This window comes from Anticarsia gemmatalis, chromosome 12 (genome assembly GCF_050436995.1).
Source record: "Anticarsia gemmatalis isolate Benzon Research Colony breed Stoneville strain chromosome 12, ilAntGemm2 primary, whole genome shotgun sequence".
NCBI lineage: Eukaryota > Metazoa > Arthropoda > Insecta > Lepidoptera > Erebidae > Anticarsia > Anticarsia gemmatalis.
Window position 1 is genome coordinate 5,832,526 of NC_134756.1, and position 17,922 is coordinate 5,850,447.

At 34.7% G+C, this 17,922-nt stretch overlaps 1 protein-coding gene across 7 annotated transcripts in view; it reads left to right on the plus strand.

Moving 5' to 3' along the window:
- Positions 1–17,922, plus strand: part of ASPP (Ankyrin-repeat, SH3-domain, and Proline-rich-region containing Protein) — a 238,395-nt gene that overhangs the window by 166,001 nt on the left and 54,472 nt on the right. For 4 of the 7 annotated variants that reach the window (XM_076120571.1, XM_076120575.1, XM_076120573.1 and 1 more), the window contains exon 2: positions 7,510–8,319. The exons of the other annotated variants lie outside the window; for them this stretch is intronic. In XM_076120571.1, the coding sequence (XP_075976686.1) occupies positions 7,591–8,319 (729 nt within the window). In that variant the 5' untranslated portion in view covers positions 7,510–7,590. The remainder of the gene's footprint in view (positions 1–7,509; positions 8,320–17,922) is intronic. 7 annotated transcript variants of the gene reach the window in all.

Below are 17,922 nucleotides of genomic sequence, written 5' to 3' on the forward strand. Positions count from 1 at the left end.
TACATAATTTAACTTATAAACTTCGGTTAAAAGCGCCTTTGTTGCCTCGAAATAAATGAACTGTCGGTTACTTTATTGAGCTCCGAATAATTCCAAAATACGAAGATTTCCGGATATTTTAAGAACCAAAAGGTAACAATATTTACATAACATAATATTATAAAAATTAAATAATTTTGCATATATTTCATGCACAAAAATCTTGAAAATGTGACACAACGATTTAAAGTTAGATGCCACAGAATCACGTGACTGCCTCGAAGCCTTCATCTAAAGCGTCAGTGGAGCGGAATACGCGAGGAAGCTACGCTAATTCCGAACTAAACGCGATATGAGGTGATACTTCCCTTACTAAAGAATATTTAAGTCTAGGTCAATTTGTAAGGCGATCGTGAACACCTTTTAAATGTAATTCAGCGCCTTTGTTTCCTGGAAACATTATTTTAATGTACTTTTCGAGTCATAGTAAGCTCGTACTCATTTATAAGCGTAGAGTTTCATTATGATGTTTGTTACTAAGAAGTTTTTAAATATAAATCAATCTAAGTACCAAGCACTCCACTATTTGTAATCCTGTAAACAACGCTTCAAAATCAATACATTTTATAAAATGCCTGTCATGTTTGTCACAAAGTAATTGTATCGTTTTGACTCTCTTTGTGAAAACTTCCAAGTTATCGGTATCGTTAATGACAACATCAAATATTTCAAAAACGTCCCCTTAATGATGTATTGGCGTTAATTGCTTTGATCTATTTAAACAATCGTCAATGAAATGATGACCTTAATTACTGTGGACTGATGAGAAGAAATAAGTCCACAACTGCTGTTGTATTTGTATACCTCATAGCTACGTCACTTTCAAATACCTTCTAGTATTTTCATCATAAAATGATCCAAAAGACACTTGCCCAAACGACTGTAATGAAAAATGAAGTCCCTCAAGTTTCATGTTATCTATTGCGCCATCTCTCGTAGATAATCTTTATAAAATAAATCACGCTCCATTGGCCTTTTCAAGATCGACGAAAATTAATATTCTGTAATGAATCAAAGGAGGCTTCAGCCCTGTTTTGTGCATTATTTAATAGGCTCGTTTCGACGTGAGCTTAACTTGCATGTACCAAAAATTCAATTTAGGGAAAATTACCTTTAACGGATATCTTCCGTCTGAATTGTTCACGTAACTCAATTAGAGGTTTTGAGCCATTGATTTACGACTGTTTTAAACTCAGCCCGGTTTCTATTAGATTATATTATTTGGGCTTAATAGTCGTCAGATTATTATCTATGGCCCGCCCGACGCACTATGTGAGGAGCGAATTATTTATAGAGCCTATTAGGAGGACGTAAAGTTATCATTAATTTAGTTTCATAGAATTGTTTAAGCGCAGAGGATCGGTAATTTATTGCCAATGGTTAGTGGTATTTAATTGCTAATCTATACCACTATCCATATTTTATGTAAACTTGGATTAAGTATTATAGGTATTAACTTAAATATTTATAGAAAATATAAGATGTAAACACATAAAAAAACACGGTTAAAATACCTTTTAATGTAATAAATATGCTTTACGAAACTATTTATTTTTGACCTACATGTTACGTCTTAGTTGTGTGGCTTTTTATTGTTTCCTACGATGTCGTGGTCACTAACAACAAACTAGAACTCAAATAGCTTAAGACTTGTATTGGTCCATCTCAACAGCTTACCCGTATAGGAGAACTTTGGTTTCAGTGGTTTGTACAGGATTTATACAAAAACGGCTTATCCCAGATAGGATTTAGCGAGGTTCTGTCGCAAAAGTTATAAGCTATCTGACATCCACTGCAGCGTACTGGATTTTAGTAACTTTCTGACAATTTGTGACTTTATTAATAACGAAAAATATTAAATACTTGTAAATTACTACAGACAGTTATCTTATAACATGCTTTTTATAATTAAAAATATAATAAAAGAAGGTTCCTTCTGTTTGCTTTCGCAATAAGATATTTATTGATTTATGTACAGGAAATTCGTGTTTGCAATTAAAATTTCATAATTCTAATTAGAGCCTCGCCGCTGTGAATCTCTTCCGTACGGTCACCGCGACATGAATCAAATCAAAACACCATATTCGTGTAATATAATTTCCGCATTTTTAATGAACAAATTACCACAAGTAATAAACCAATTACGCAGATGAGTAACAGCTCTGTAAAGGTTCATCTCGTTACAAGCTTACAGGGAGCCTTGAGATTACAGTTTAATAATAAATTACTATTGTGCGCTTCATCATATGAGGATTTGTTCCAACAATGAGGTTTCATTACCTGTTATAATAATATAAGATTGGATTACAATACTCACAATGTATGAGAATATACGTGGGTGTAGAATATTCATGAACATTTTTACGCTTTGCAAATACCTTGGGGTTCCGAATAGATTAGAATCAGGGCAAACTAAATAGATAAAATGAAATAGTAATAGAACGAAACAACACTTCATTTACTTACTTTGAAAGCGGCTGTTTCTCTTAAGAGGTTATCCTGAAAATCATCTTCATCCAAGTTATGTCGCGTGGTTCATCGAAATACCATTATAACCACAATAGTTATATAAGTGTGTAATTGTCTTGTTAGTGTAAGTGTTGCATAATTACTTAAATTGATAGAAGTGTCATCAAAATTCGGCCAGGGCCTTCATTATTAATTCAGCCTATCCACGAAGTGGTACACTGAGTGAAAGTCAATGGAAATTCAAATCCGTACGAAACCAAACTTGTCGAAATTCACTGGTGTCGCCAACGGAATTTATTCACTCCAAAAGTTTTTCAATCTGATTAATTTATGAAATATTCCAATTACATCCACTCTTTGAAACTAAGTGCGATAAAAAAATTCACTCGCTCAGAAAAATAAGGAGTTTATACAAAAGTTAAGCCCGGAAGACGTATTACTTATGTAACTCAATTTTGGTTGAAGAATTTATGTTCCCTGTTCGTCTTGTGTTATAGAACGTGTTCATTTCGAGAGGGCAATAAAATGACTTTAAAGTTAAACAGTAGAAGCAATATAACTGAAATTGTTGAAGGTCTCAGGAGTATTGCCAGTGTTCCTGTAAGTCATGGACAAGCTAGAACTGTACTATAAAACTTTGGCAATACTAATTTCAAAAGTTGCGGAAAGGATATCATTTTAAAATCTGTCATTACTGATTAATTTGTGACTCAAAGTTGTATAACGGAAATTAATAAATAATATGTACTTGATTCCTATATAAAGATGAATTTACATGCGGGTGTGTCGATGTGATAATTAAGTCTCACTCTAATTGAGGAGAGGCAATGTGAGACCTTACCGTCTCAGAGAACACATTATAATAGTAATGGAAGTACATAACCTGATATTCATCCGCTGTTCAATTTATAAAATCCTCCTAATTTTATATATTAATGATCATCTAATGAGGATATTACCTTTTACGTCAAAATTTAATTATAAAATCTTTTATGTTTAGATGAGCAGTTTTTATCTCTTACATACTTTCTTAATTAAATCTTATTGCTTATTCAATTAAAATTATATCATTTTACTTAATTGGAATCTTATCTTACGCAAATTACATTCATTATGATGATATAAATATTTTTACGACGACTGAAAGAAAAAATATTAAGACCGGTTGTTCTATACTTCAAAGAACTGTAGGATTACAAAGTTTGCAGCTAGAATTAATAAAGTTAGGTGACTAGAGGGGGTGTTGGGACGGGATTAAATTTTGTACCGCTTCGCCGCCGTCTTACCTCATATTATGAAATGCGTTATGCAGTGATTTCCTTTTGTCGCAAAAATACGAAGGCAGCTCGTTCACAGCTCATACCCCTCTACCTCGCCTGCTATAAGTAAATTTTTACGAAATTGAATTTACGCCGCCGCTAAGCTCTTCGCAATTTTGTTTGTTTTCCAAAAAAAATGGCCAAAAGGCAAAAACGAAAATGGACGACGCGCCGGCCGCGGTATACTCTCTATAAACCAGACATATCTGAAGTTTTACGTGTGAAAACGTTTTTTTGCAATAACTTTCAATTAACGGCCGTTGCGCTGGCCCTAACTTTTTGTGATTGATGTCACAGTTAAAAACGGTTGTGCGAAGTTACAAGCAATTTCACTAACCATTGTGTGGGAAATTCTTCTTAATTTTCCGCTAGAGCGTTGGGCTGAATAATAAAGCTGTTTTAATGGGGTTTTCCTGGTCCTTTATTTTGGTAGTGAAGTGTTGCTGGGAGCGAATCAGAGGATTTTCACGAATAGATTTTAAAAAGTTTCCCAGCCTTCATTAAAATTAAAATTCTGGGTATGTCTGCGTGGGTAGTTCTATAATAAAGTTTAACATATTCCGGAAACAGGACGAATTCATATATGCTTGTAATTTATATTAGTCACTTCTCCTAGTAATTTTGCAGGTTTATTTTTGTAGCTGGCATTTTTATTATTATGATACATTTTCGGTTATCCTACGGTTGTTGTAGACTTTTAAAACAAAAAAATTGTATAATTATCATTTTCCGTAGCCTCACTCATCTTACGCATCATAAAATTTAGTTAAAACAAAACCCCTGGAATAATATAAACACAGAGGCTTGCTTAGTTACTGCTATATGAAAAGTGGTAGGGGTGAATAGGAAACGGAGAGGAGAGGGGCGACGGAGTTGGTTCACGTCGGCTTCCGAGCCTACTTCCGATGTAGCAGTGTCGTGTGCCCTGAATGTTCGCACTTATACCGCCAATATATAGCTACTGACTTTGGACAAGGTTTTCAACTCTTTGATACTTTAGTCCGCTTTGTACAACACGTTTACGTTTTCGTTAAAGAGATTTTTGAAGAGAATTAACAAATTTATTTATTTTGCAATATGTGCATTGAATTATCTACAGACAATACTAATACGTACAAGTCCAAAGTTTTTTTATAATAATTATGTTACGCAGTCGCTCCATGTAAAACACTGGTATCCAGCTGCATCTGGTGAGACTGGAAGCCGACTCCGACATAGTTTAGAACAAAGGCTAAGCTTATATATATATATATATATATATATGTATTACAAGAAATATATTAGAAATTTACGTGAGTCAATGTTATAATTAATTTTTAATTAAGAGCAGAAATAAACCCACCCAAACTTTTGTACGGTTTCATCAAGCAGATGAGAAAATAAAGATCCGTCATAAAGCAAGTCAAAGTCGACACACTCATTTAGTTCGGTGTCTCGGTAGAAAATAAAATACGAGAATATGTGGTTAATTTACGAGGTTTAATTATCAAAAGCGAAGGAGATTGTAAAGTTACGTTTGTTTTTATATACTTGTTCTTAAATTCAGCAGCTTAATATTAATCGCAAAATAATTATATGCATTACCATATTTTTTCGTTAATTTCGACACTTTAAAATATCACTCGTTCGACATTCGTATTGAAATACAGAAATTAAATCACTAGTATTCTTGTCACGAGACGCTGTGACTGTAAAATACATGAAAATATTCGTTCAGTAAATTATTGCTGATGTGCTGAATCTTTCACATTTTGATTCCATTTTTCCTTGCATTTCCGCTCGTATTCAGAAGTGTTCGTTTTGTATAATTTTTTTGCTGAATTATTAATTTCACTGTATGATTTCATAGCTCATATACAGCAAGATAGTAAATTATTATAAAATAAAATGTATGGTACTTTGTGAATATTGAGAAAATATCTACCATATCGGGTTTATTTTCCGAGTTTGTAGTTAGATCAAATATACGGCAAAAAGTCTGGAATGCCTAAGCCGTGCACGGTCTTCGTAGACTCAATATTAAGCATTCCACTCCACCTGGCCATGTCTGGATATTTCGGCGAGGTCAGAATTCTCTACGTGCGAATTTTGCATAGCACCATCCATTTGTAAAAGTTACGCTTTAAATCTAGTATTTTTTGCCTTAGTTTTAGAAGGCGTAGAGTAAATACTTCTGCCAGAATGATAAAATGTATTTATCTACTCCCCAACATTCAGCTGAAGCTAGACGGCAAAAAGTTGTAAAAAGTAGAGTTGGCATCTGCTCTTAACTTTTGAAGTGGACATATCAAAACATTTTCTTTGGTCATAGTAGTTTTTTAGCACAAAATTTATTTTTGAGATAAAATTCGCGCATCATTTATAATTTAGGCCAATTGAAGTATAATCAGATTCCAAGTATTCCAACGTCAATTCAGAAATACTGTGCATCTAACATATCTAATGTAGGCTTCAATGAATATTGATGAAGGAAAAGTATTGCTACAACGACGATACTGCCTGAATGCTATTTCATTTAGAATTTTATAGCTGCCCTACTTTTTTCTTCCGTGACTATATTTTACGAGTACCTCTGTTGTCGTATAGGAATCGTTTGTAATGTAAGTTATTGGATGCCCATTGTTATTATTTATCGGTGCTCGAATTCTGTACAAACCAAATCAAACGGTCGGTATTCAAATGATATATTTTATTGCCTTTACCTGATTGATTATTCACGTAATTACGAAGGCCGGGAGGGTATTTGACTGTCGCATATAAAATATACTTTATGCCGACCCCCAATTCTGAATTATTTTGAAGAAATTTACGGCAATAGTCGCAATGTTGACGTTACCATGACGTTATTCGGTTTTTTTTATTTTGCTATTTACCATTATGAACAAAAAAGAAATACGTAAAGGAATTTTATGCGAAGGTATATGTAGTAAAAGTTAATAGAAAGTTCTTAGTGAGAAACAGTATAGTATAAAATGTGTAACAGATCTATATCTCGATAAATACCAACCTCCCGAGACTTCGTGTGAACTCGCACACAGAGAAAATCCGATAACGTCAACTTTTCACTCATGATGTAAGTACCCATATGCGAAATACGATGGTAACTGGATTTTGAACTTTTTCTTGCGCTGGGAAAGGATTCGGGGACAGACTGTTTGCGGTTCGCTTTCGGTTTATTTTGTTTCGTAAACTCTATAAATGACTTTGAATATTTTTAGATGCAAATACTCTTTTATTCGGGGTGTATTTTAAAGTACCGATTTGCTTTCATTTTTATTTCGACAGCATACGGTTTCCAGTAAAGAATGTATCAAATTTGAGTACATTATGTTGCGAAATAAGGAAGTCGGTTTGAAGTAATGACATGTAGCGTCAAAATTATGGTGATGATTACCGCTATACTGTTAGGAATAGCATGTCTTCCCGCAAGACGGGAAGTTTAATACGAGTATCGTTCGTTGTGTGTGATGCATTTTGCGATATAATGTTATATTCATACGTGAATATATGTACTTATGTAACCGCCTCACGTACACTGTCGCACTTAACTATGTCAACGTTTGCAATTTTCTTTTTATGACCTTTCTTTAATATAGGTAGACTGTTATCTTCTTATTGTTTGGAGATTTTGATTAAAATGGTTTCCAGCCAATATTCACGCTTGTAATATATTTGTGTTCAGAATCATATCGTAACATTAATATAAAACACCAAAAATATGTGAGTGATAATATTGTTAAGTAATTATTATTAATGTTTAAAAATGTTAGCTTGTGTGTGTCAACCAACGGAGACGGCGTTATTGTTTAAAGGAGGACCACCTGTTGCTATGGGGCCACTTGGTACAAACAAATTACGTCACAATACAGCCGATGCCATGAAGGGCATCAAACTGATACCGTCTTCAGTACGAAGGCCCAGCGATGAAACAAAAGACAGTTCACCATCCCATAATTCATCGCCAACTTTCATAAGCACCGCTGGGAGCTTACTGAATCTGAGAAAGATTGAACGTAAAGCCAAATCAACGAAAATCCTAGTTAACCCCGTCTGCTCTGATAGCATCGGCACTAGCGATGATAGCAATCGATCTAAAAATGTCAACTCCAAGTGGAATGGAAAGAAAAAACGGCTCAAGTCAGAAAGCGGAGCGAAGAACCATAAGAAAGACGAACGCAAACGTGATAAAAATGATCCAATTAGCAGAAGCGATGGTAAAGAAGATAAGAAATCGATATCTTGTTTCAAAATAAAAAGTTCCGAAGATAAATCACGTACAGCCGAAGACCAAAAGTTGGGGAAAGAGAACTGTACAAATGAAAACGCCAGTAATCTGATGAGCGCGGAGAAACCCGATATTATTAACCATTCCAGAAAAAACAGCAAAGAGATTTTAGTAGATGAAAGTACTATGACCGATCAGACATTGTTGAAAACTGACCAATTGGATACGGGAAAGACTGATAGTACTATAGCTAATAAGGAAAAAAAGGTGAGTCGTGTAGAAATCTATAAATAGTATCATTGATAATAGATTTTGTATTCATACTTTATATGTAAATAGAATTATCTCTCAGTGTGGTCGGAAAGTAGCGGAAAAGCAATTAAATTGCATCTCGGTTCGTTCAGAGCACGGCTGTAGGACTTGAAACACAATCACTCAGTTGTATATTGAATTGGGTTCATTACCAGCATTTCGATCGTCTTCGGCGTGTGGCTCAATCTGTATGCTAATGACGATGGAACATTCTCGGATTGCACTCATCTCCTCGCCTTTCATTACCACCCTCCTGAATGGACTGACGGCTATATTCATTATCAATTTTTAATTATTCCATGATAATGACAGGTCTTTTTGTTGTATGAAAATATTCATAAATGATTGAATAAGTTTAATTGACGTTGTTTATTAACATTTTTTTATTTAAAATTCGCGAACATAAGTACCTTTCAAGTAATACTTATTTTTATGTTTTGTTGAACTTTAACGCAAGTTTTTGTGTCATAATCATTGTACCATCGTGAATCGATGAGCTATTATTAGTGCGTTGTATATTTGGTGTATTATGGCACATCATCGGAATTATTAGCTGTGTGATTGTCTCTTGCCCATCTGTGTTTAATATCCGGCGCCCAGAGCCCGGATAATTTCATTGCGGCTTCGCTAAAACCCATTGCAAATCGATTCTGTGTCGATTGCGTATCGAAAAAGGCTCTCTCAGCCGAATTTGACGCTTCATTGATATTCTGTCCTACACCGCGAATGATTTTAATATCCACATTTGCATAAATATTAATATTCTATCCGTTTTAGACGTTTTAAAGGGGATATAGCAAATTTGTTTGTATTCCTGAATTAATTACAGAAACTTACGGGTAACGCTTTAATTACATATTAAAGTCCTTTGTATGTGGGTGTTACATTTCATTTAACAGCTGAACTATTAATTGATGAGCAGGTATTGTTTCCAAGTCAATGCATATTCTATTGAGCGTTATTGGAGCAACAGATGTTCCAGTCATTCTAAATGTTCGGATGTAGGAGCGGATTTATGGAAGGCTCGCAATTGATAAAGCCTCTTGTGTGTAGTCGACTGTGGAGTTACAGTCGGCTGATATACGAGCTCTGAACATTGGAGCACTGTTACAGAACTAGGATTACGCTTGTGGCCATGTTTGTGCAACGTTACGTTAATTTGGTCTCATCGGATATAGTGTAGTACTAACCAGCAAACATTCGAAGAATAAATTTTGTTCTTCTAACTATATAATTAGAGGATGAGTTGAGAACTATCCGGGGACAGTTCAAATACTCTTGTGCTATGTTTATATAAAGGCTATCGATTCTCGTAAATAATCAAGCCTTTAACATTTTTGTTTCCTGAGAAGTATGACGTTTAATCTTAATATTTTTATGACTATTTTGTTTAACACTGTGTTGATTCTTGAACTTAAATGAACTAAATGTTTCCGTTATTCGTTTCAGGTAAGCGTCTAAATAATGGCACCCCAGTGTACGAGCCGTGTAAAAGGTATTTAATTAAGTAAAGTTCATTTCTTGCTGCCGTGTAATTGTACTGTACTTAAATGTAGACCCGTTTCCATTTTGTATGAAAATGTGTAACAAAAGCCTATTGAATTATATTCCTCAGACTCATTGGAGAAATTATTTTAAAGTTAAAATGTGGGACCGAATTTTCATTTCTGATTAATATTTAAATTGATTGATTCGCGATTATTCAAAACTCCATTATTAAATAATAAAAAATCTTGCAAAGTTAAATTATTTTAAAGAACGTTTATAAAAAGTAATATCCTAACTCGACTTTCAAAAATGTTAAGTAATTTTTTTCGTCACGTAATAAAAACTTTAGCCCAATTTAGATTGGCTGAGAGCATACGATTTCCGTGCCCTTAAAAAGGTAATTTTCTAAGGAGTCATCGAGGGTAGCTAAAGTTCTTGAAGTCAATTATTCGAGTCAAAAGCCTGAGTAAAAGTTGGCTTTATTTGATGAATAAACGTTTCAAAAATTCCAAGCGTTGGCAGTAGGTGAGATAATGGAGTTACCGTGCGGCGAGTTACATAAACTAAGTTTTCACCGCGAAATAGCCACTGGAACTGTTTACACTCGCTGCTCTGTCGGGACTAAATTCGTTACTGAATGATGTTTAACTCTTTCATTTTACTTTTAAATCATTTTCTTTATTATAAAGGTAAATACTGTTTGAGTTTTTCCTTAAATTAATTTAATTTCGGCCGAAAAATGCGCAAATGTATTCTCATCTCAAAAAGTTGTAAGGGTTTCTCCCCCATTTTTGTGCAAAGGCTACGAACGAGCAGCCAACTGGTAATCCATCACTTCTCAGCAACGTTATTGCAATTTTTAAACTGATCATGTTTTTGAGTGGCTTTGAGAGTTGCTGGCTCGTTTCACTTACCCTCGGGCTATAAAAAGCGTTACAAACTATGAACGCAAGCAAAGTAATACATCATCTTTGCTTATTCATTGTTTACGTTTAACTTTAAACATTTTACGGTGCGTTAACAGGCTTTATGTAGGTTCTATAGAAATAGAGCGACATTGAGAACCTGTTTCAATGCAATGTGTAAGGAGAGTCAAAGAATAGTCTTAAATGTTTATTTTTTTAACGCGGGCTGGAATGGGGCGTCTTTTTAAGGAAACCGCGCAGTCACCTCGTTTTTAATGTGAAAAGAAACAGGCCGAGTGATGAGCGGTGTTGTTCAGCTTGTTTGTGGGTCGTGGCCTTGTCTATTTACAGTTGGTCAAAGGTTGCGCTGTGGACTTTTGCTGCAGCCGAAATGAATAGTCTAGGGCTAAATCCAGCCCTTTGAGCCTTCAGCTGAAGTAGCGAATTCTACAAAACTTTGTCTTTGTGTCCTGATAACATTTTTAACAGGCATAGTGTTCATAACTAGGATACAGAGATGCGCCTTCTATAGTAGTTGATACCGTACGGCTGGTACATAGAATGCGTACAGAATATCCTGCCTTTATGAATTTTAGTTAATTTCTGGTAATTAAACGTAATCAAATTATCCAATCGGCTTGATAAAAATAATACCTTTTAGATTTTATAAAGAGAATCTCTCAATTAGATATTTACCTCGCCACTTTATTTAAAAAACCTGGAAAATGAAGCCTTTCGCTTGAGAATTTTGTTTTTCAATTAAAACTTTCGATTTGTTTGCCAAATTAAGTTTTTTCGCTTCTGAAGTTTCCACGATTCTTTCGAAAGTTGAGTAACCACTGAAGCAGCGATATTTTTACGGTTTCCGACTAAACCATTCAGATAGCAAACAACTTTTTTATATAAGTCTTTTCGAAAAACGGTGTCTTTCAATTACTAAATACGCTTTTTTGATAGTTTGAAAACAAAGTCTCGATAATACTCCTTTTTATATTTTCACAGAAGACATTATACGGTAAACAGAATGATATTAATACGACAGTAAATTAACTTCGGTATGTTAAGTTATCTGATCAGAAATACCCTTACGAATGGATTTATGAGTATCCTGTGAATCTCAAATATGATAAACGCAAATACCACTGAGTTACCTTTCTTTGCATTGAAGTTTATTATTTGCAGCGTCTTTGACCACTAATTTAAAACTAAGACTGAATAGCCCAAGAGCTCTTAGTATAAGTTTGGTCAGCTCAATTAAAGATATGCATTTCCATCCAAACATTTGCTTTGAAGCTACTAGTTGGGCTATTCTGTAAAAAGTTAATCTACAAACATTATTATCCGGTGCATCGCGGCTTAAGTTCGTTCGGCTTGTGATGAAGTTTACTCGGCCACTCGCTGCAACTACCCTGTTAGATTGTTATTCACAAATTTGTTGGTTTGCACTGTAATTTAGTGAAAATATTTATTAGAAGTTTTGTTTTGTAGGTGTTATATTTTGGCCTGTAGTGTTCAAGTTGGGCTAGTTTATTAAACTTTGTAGAAAGAGTTTAAATTTATTTTTGACTTCTTCCTGGATACCTTATGAAGATGACCTTTAAGGTAATTTGTCCCATATAGTAGACGTGTGATATAGTTAACTTTGCTTAAAAATAAAGGGATTGTGGTTAGTTTATTATCAGTTATCTCATTTCAGTAGGTACTCTAGATAAATTTGAACTCAACGTAACTTTGAGTAACTTATTATTATCACCTTTTGTGTTCTTATATTTGCTTGTTTAATTTTAATTACTGTATCCAATCAAACAAGGTACGGCCATCATAGTCTAGTTAGATATGATGTGTAATCAACATTACTAATTACGATGTAAGACAATATACTGAATGAGCCATTGAATTGAGCAATTGATTACATATTGAACGGACTGTGCGCTATTACAAACTATATTAGCTGTTGATTGCAGAAATTAATTCTGCTTTATGCGTATATCAACGAATTATTGCAACTTCATGTAAGTTTAAAAATACATATTAATAGTATTTGATTTAAAAATAATCTGCATAATGTCTTTAAAGATAAGCATCCCACCAAATATATTTTTCTAAAAGAGACCTCAAGTTTCAAGTAATATTACGTATATTTGAAAGTTTTACAGCGTTTTTAATATTTTAAAAAATGTTGAAAGGTGCGTTTTAAAAAATAGTTCACTGAAATCTATACTAATATTATAAAGCTGAAGAGTTTGTTTGTTTGTTTGTTTGTTTGTTTGTTTGAACGCGCTAATCTCAAGAACCACAGGTCCGATTTGAAAAATTCTTTCAGTGTTAGATAGTCCATTTATCGAGGAAGGTTATAGGCTTTATATCATCACGCTACGACCAATAGGAGCAGAGTAGCAATAAGAAATGTTACAAAAACGGGGAAAAATTTTACCCATTCTATCTTATGTGACGCAAGCGAAGTTGCGCGAGTCAGCTAGTGAAAAATAAAATTGCACTGAAATGCAAAACACTAAAGCTAACAAAGTATAGGCGACACCAGAGACAATCACTAGTCTAAAATATTAAGCAACTGTCATTACACTGTCAGATTGAATCTCAAGAGACAACGTACAGTAATCCATAGGGCATTGTGATTGTGATCATTATTTCTCGAAACCCCGAGGGATTATCTGCGATATTGAACATTTATGAGCTCGTATGATGGCCACCCCATAATTGATGCGCTACTTCGATCGCACTTTAGAGCATAATGTTTTATTATAAAGCATTTTTTGTAACAAAAATGTTCTAATGGAATATGTGATTCGCGTTTACAAAACGTAGAGCGTAGCTTACTTACTAATACAGTCTATTGACAATAGTATGTGACAAAGCAGCCGGTAAATTTTCAATACGCGCTTAACAAGACTATGCATGTAAGATTTAAGACGTCCCGTTATTCTATTTCATTCTTAATCTTTTTATTGATTACTCTAAATTGTTTATAATGTTTATGCAACACTCCGTAACCCAGTTTAATAAAAACAAAAATACAAAACGAAATCACTATTTACGTTTATGTAGATAAGTGTTTATCTCGCGCCATAAAGCCAGTGTATCCTGTACCTTATTCCGGGGTACTCGGCACCAACATTAACAGGCTCACCCAACACCTACTTACTTATTCACGGCATTAGGCCGTTTCCAGATAGACAGTACAGTTACCGAAAACGATTGTCGGAACCTACAGCTATAGGCCTAAACAAACTTGACGTGAATGTTAATGGGACGGTCCTAAATTTGAATCTTTTGAAGTGTGGACATAGGAGTGTCCTAGCTTTGTTATGTATGCCCGTGTGTGGAGTTTTATACTCATAATTCCTACTACGTGGGAAAGGCGTGAACGCCCTTTTATCTTTTGCAATGTTTGTTTCGCGCGCATTTCATTAATACGCTTCGAAAGTTTAATCAAAGCCATCCTGCAGTTAAGTTATGAGTTATGACGACTATATTATCTACTTCTTTTCAAATCAGGACAGGTCTAGTTAAAGTAGTGTGTTTGCAGAGATATTGCGGCGTAAAGGAAGCGTGCTACTGCAAACTTCGCGCACCACATTAATCTAATTCCAGAACGAAACTTTTATACTAAGTTATTTATTCAGTTTGTTTAAGGCAAGGGAACTTTCTGTATGGTGAATAATTTTCTGGTGTCCATTCGCAGTATTTTCTGTGCAAATAATAGCCGTGCCTGAGCAAAAGTTTTGAATAGTTCGCTGCAGTGGTTTTATGTTTATCGGTTAGCATATCTTGCTTCTGAATTTCATGAAATTCTGCTTGTAGAATTTTTATTCACAGACGCGTTTGGCTATTTTCAACATATAACAATACGTATTGATGAAAACGTTTTTAATTGAAAAAAGTTTCACAACATTTAGCTTGCTGGGGCACGACTTCCAAATAGTTTCTAACCAAAGGGCAGTACAATGCATAATCCACGACATGTATTAATAATTATCTTAGTTTTTAGGGCCATATAAAGTGCAAATCGTGACTAGCCTACAAATATTTGAGTGTACACTAAGCATTCATACTGCAATCGTAATCGTGTCAAGCAGCAGCTATAAAATCACTAAGTAAGCTTATTAAATTTATATTTATCAGATCGTAGATTTGCAGACAGGGTAGGGCACGAAAACCATGAGCAGTCGTGCTACTCCACCATAAAAAAACAATAGTTGGCATTCTTAGATATAAATATCACATGAAAACATTACATAATGTGAAATCCTTACAAATTGCTATCGTACATGCAAGGCTTTCATAAAAAACAATCCGTTGACACTAAGAGATATGTAATTATTAGAGGGATTAGCACGCACACGGCTCGTCGGTGTAATAGCAAGGAGATACGCGCCCTTGCCTCAGCGTCCCTTACAAATAGGATTACGTGATGTGAGAATTCGTATTATTCATTTCGTCACCCGCTGAAACGGTGTGATACGTTATTACAAGTGCTGATATTCATACTAATTTTGTTAGGGAAAAGTTATTTTATGCTTCGGTACGTGAGAATTGTTAGTCCAATTTCGCTTCGGCAGCTTTTTACTAATCCCCCAAAGCCGGATTTTGTGTTTCCACGATTGTGAGTCAATTTACCTGTGAACTTTTCACTAGACTTCGTTTTGCTGGAATTCGAACGGAAAATGAATTTCTTTGACTATACCTAACCAAGGCAACAACATGGACATCTAAGTTTTGAAATAAATCGTTTTTCATATAGGATTTCAATTATGATTGTGGTACATCGTAAATGCGACGTATAAAGGGCACATTTCATCGTCACCCAAGTACCTATCAGATAGCCTCAAGTAACGTATAATACGGCCACCTAAGTAAGATAGGGTTGAGTAGGTCGCGGGGTGCCACTAACTTCATTTATTATGAACATAATTCAGTTTTGGTTAAGAATAGATACGTTCGAGGGCAAGGGGCTCCGTCTATCCGGCATCAAGATGCTTTTAGGATGCCACAAATTGTTATAGCTTTTATTTTACCACAAGCACAGTAATGGCTGCTTCCCTTGAATTAGTTGTCTCTTCTCATTATTTTTATTATTATTTTATATCCGTCCAAGTAGCTTAACTTGTCTTCGACTTGGACTTATTGATTACTTTTGCAAGCAAGTAGCTTTAAAGTATTCTTGACCGCTGATTGGTTTCCGACAAGGCGCGGCGATTGCAACTAGTTCTTACGTTTTTTAATCTTGAACATTGATGTTTCCAGAGGTCGACTTTGTTTATTAGTGAACGACTTGATTGATTATTTAAGTGCGTATCAACTTAAAAAACATATCAAGGCTTTTATTGTCTGTTTGATTATAGACGTTAGCTGATCTCTTTTGACGGTCAAACCTGTCCAATTCTATCATCGAGCAACAATTGCTTAAGTTTTAATTACAGGATTTGCACACAATAAACCTTGAACACAGATAACAATCGGCAGGTGGCGATATTATCCTTAATGAGAATGTCACACACTTTAACAGGATCTTCTCATTAAATCGGCATTTCAGTCTCATTAAATTGTAATTATATTTGCTTAACTACGAAATTATATGCTTCAACATTTTCCCTGCGCAGTTCATTCTGGAGTAATTATTCTAATCAGCCAATCTACGAGTATTAACATGACGGGACAATAAATAAACCGGCCGAATCTAGTGCGAGGTTAGAAGATGAAATATCGGACATGCTCATACATATTAGAGCGTTCCACTATTTTTGGTAGTATAATTTTGTAGGAAATTACTTAGTGACCTCGGCGTAAATAATTCATCGCTCGGGCGGACACGTGGATAGTCAAAAATAGTAACTGCGTACGTGTATGTAATCTTTCAAAGAAATTGCTTTGTGGTTTGATATTGTTAATAGATAGATGTGGTTTTGGACGAATCAATATTCATAAATGGTTTGAACACGCTAAGTTAATGAAATGGAGCACGAGATTATTTTGTAGAGCTCCAAACTTTTTACCATATGCTATAATATTACATGTCTATGTTATCTACTGTAAGACTTGATAAGAAACCAATCTACTTAAAGATACGATACCTACTCATCAATTTAAAAAATATTTCCAGATAGTATCTACTTTCGACGCCAATTTAGGCTAGGCTGTAGATTAATTGTTAATGGAAACTTTGTCACTAATAGGTAATACGATTTTAAAACGCAAACCAATTATAAACAGCGTTCAAATATTTCTTTAAGCCTTGTCGACTACATTAAATAGAAATCACCAACACCTTTTGATATATTCAAAAACTAGGTAGTGGTTCAAGCGACTAACAGGCATTTCGGCGGTTCATAGTGAGACTGCGGTTTAGTTGAAATGTAACAAACTCGTACACATGTTAGCTACGTAGACATGTGTGTACAGAGGTACTAGCGATAACCTCAGGCGTTAAGTGCGGTCAGTCTGCTTACGTATACATGTAAAGCTTTGTGGAACACTGTGGCGCAATCGTAGTGTAGTAAGGCAACCATCTAAAGCATATTTTTTGCAATCTATATCTATACTAATATTATAAAGCTGAAGAGTTTGTTTGTTTGATTGTTTATTTGTTTGTTTGATTGAACGGGCTAATCTCAGGAACTACTGGCCCGATTTGAAAAAATATTTCAATGTTAGATAGTCCATTTATCAAGAAAGGTTATAGGCTATATATCAGCACACTACAACCAAAAGGAGCAGAGTACCAGTGAAAAATGTTACAAAAACAGAGAAAATTTTGACCCATTCTCTCTTATGTAACGCAAGCGAAGTTGCGCGGGTCAGCTAGTCATTTATACTGTTGATACCATAGTCGCGTTCTGCAGGTTTAAAAGAAGTTACTAATATATGCAATCAATGATTCTTAGCTCATCCGAGTCAAGTTTTACTAGGAAGGTAAAGTAAGGTAAGACAAACAAATGATTATACAAAATGGTGTTGTAAAACCAATACTAGTTAAATATAATGTGTTATCGTCAACACCTCTACTTACCTGTGTTACCCGTTTCGAGATAGTTAACTGAGAATCCATTAAAATTTTAATTAAACCCTCGCTTCCATACGTTTATGTTTACTTAACGACCGTTGTACTTTGCCTATTTTTGTCTGAAACCAGATGACATTACCTACA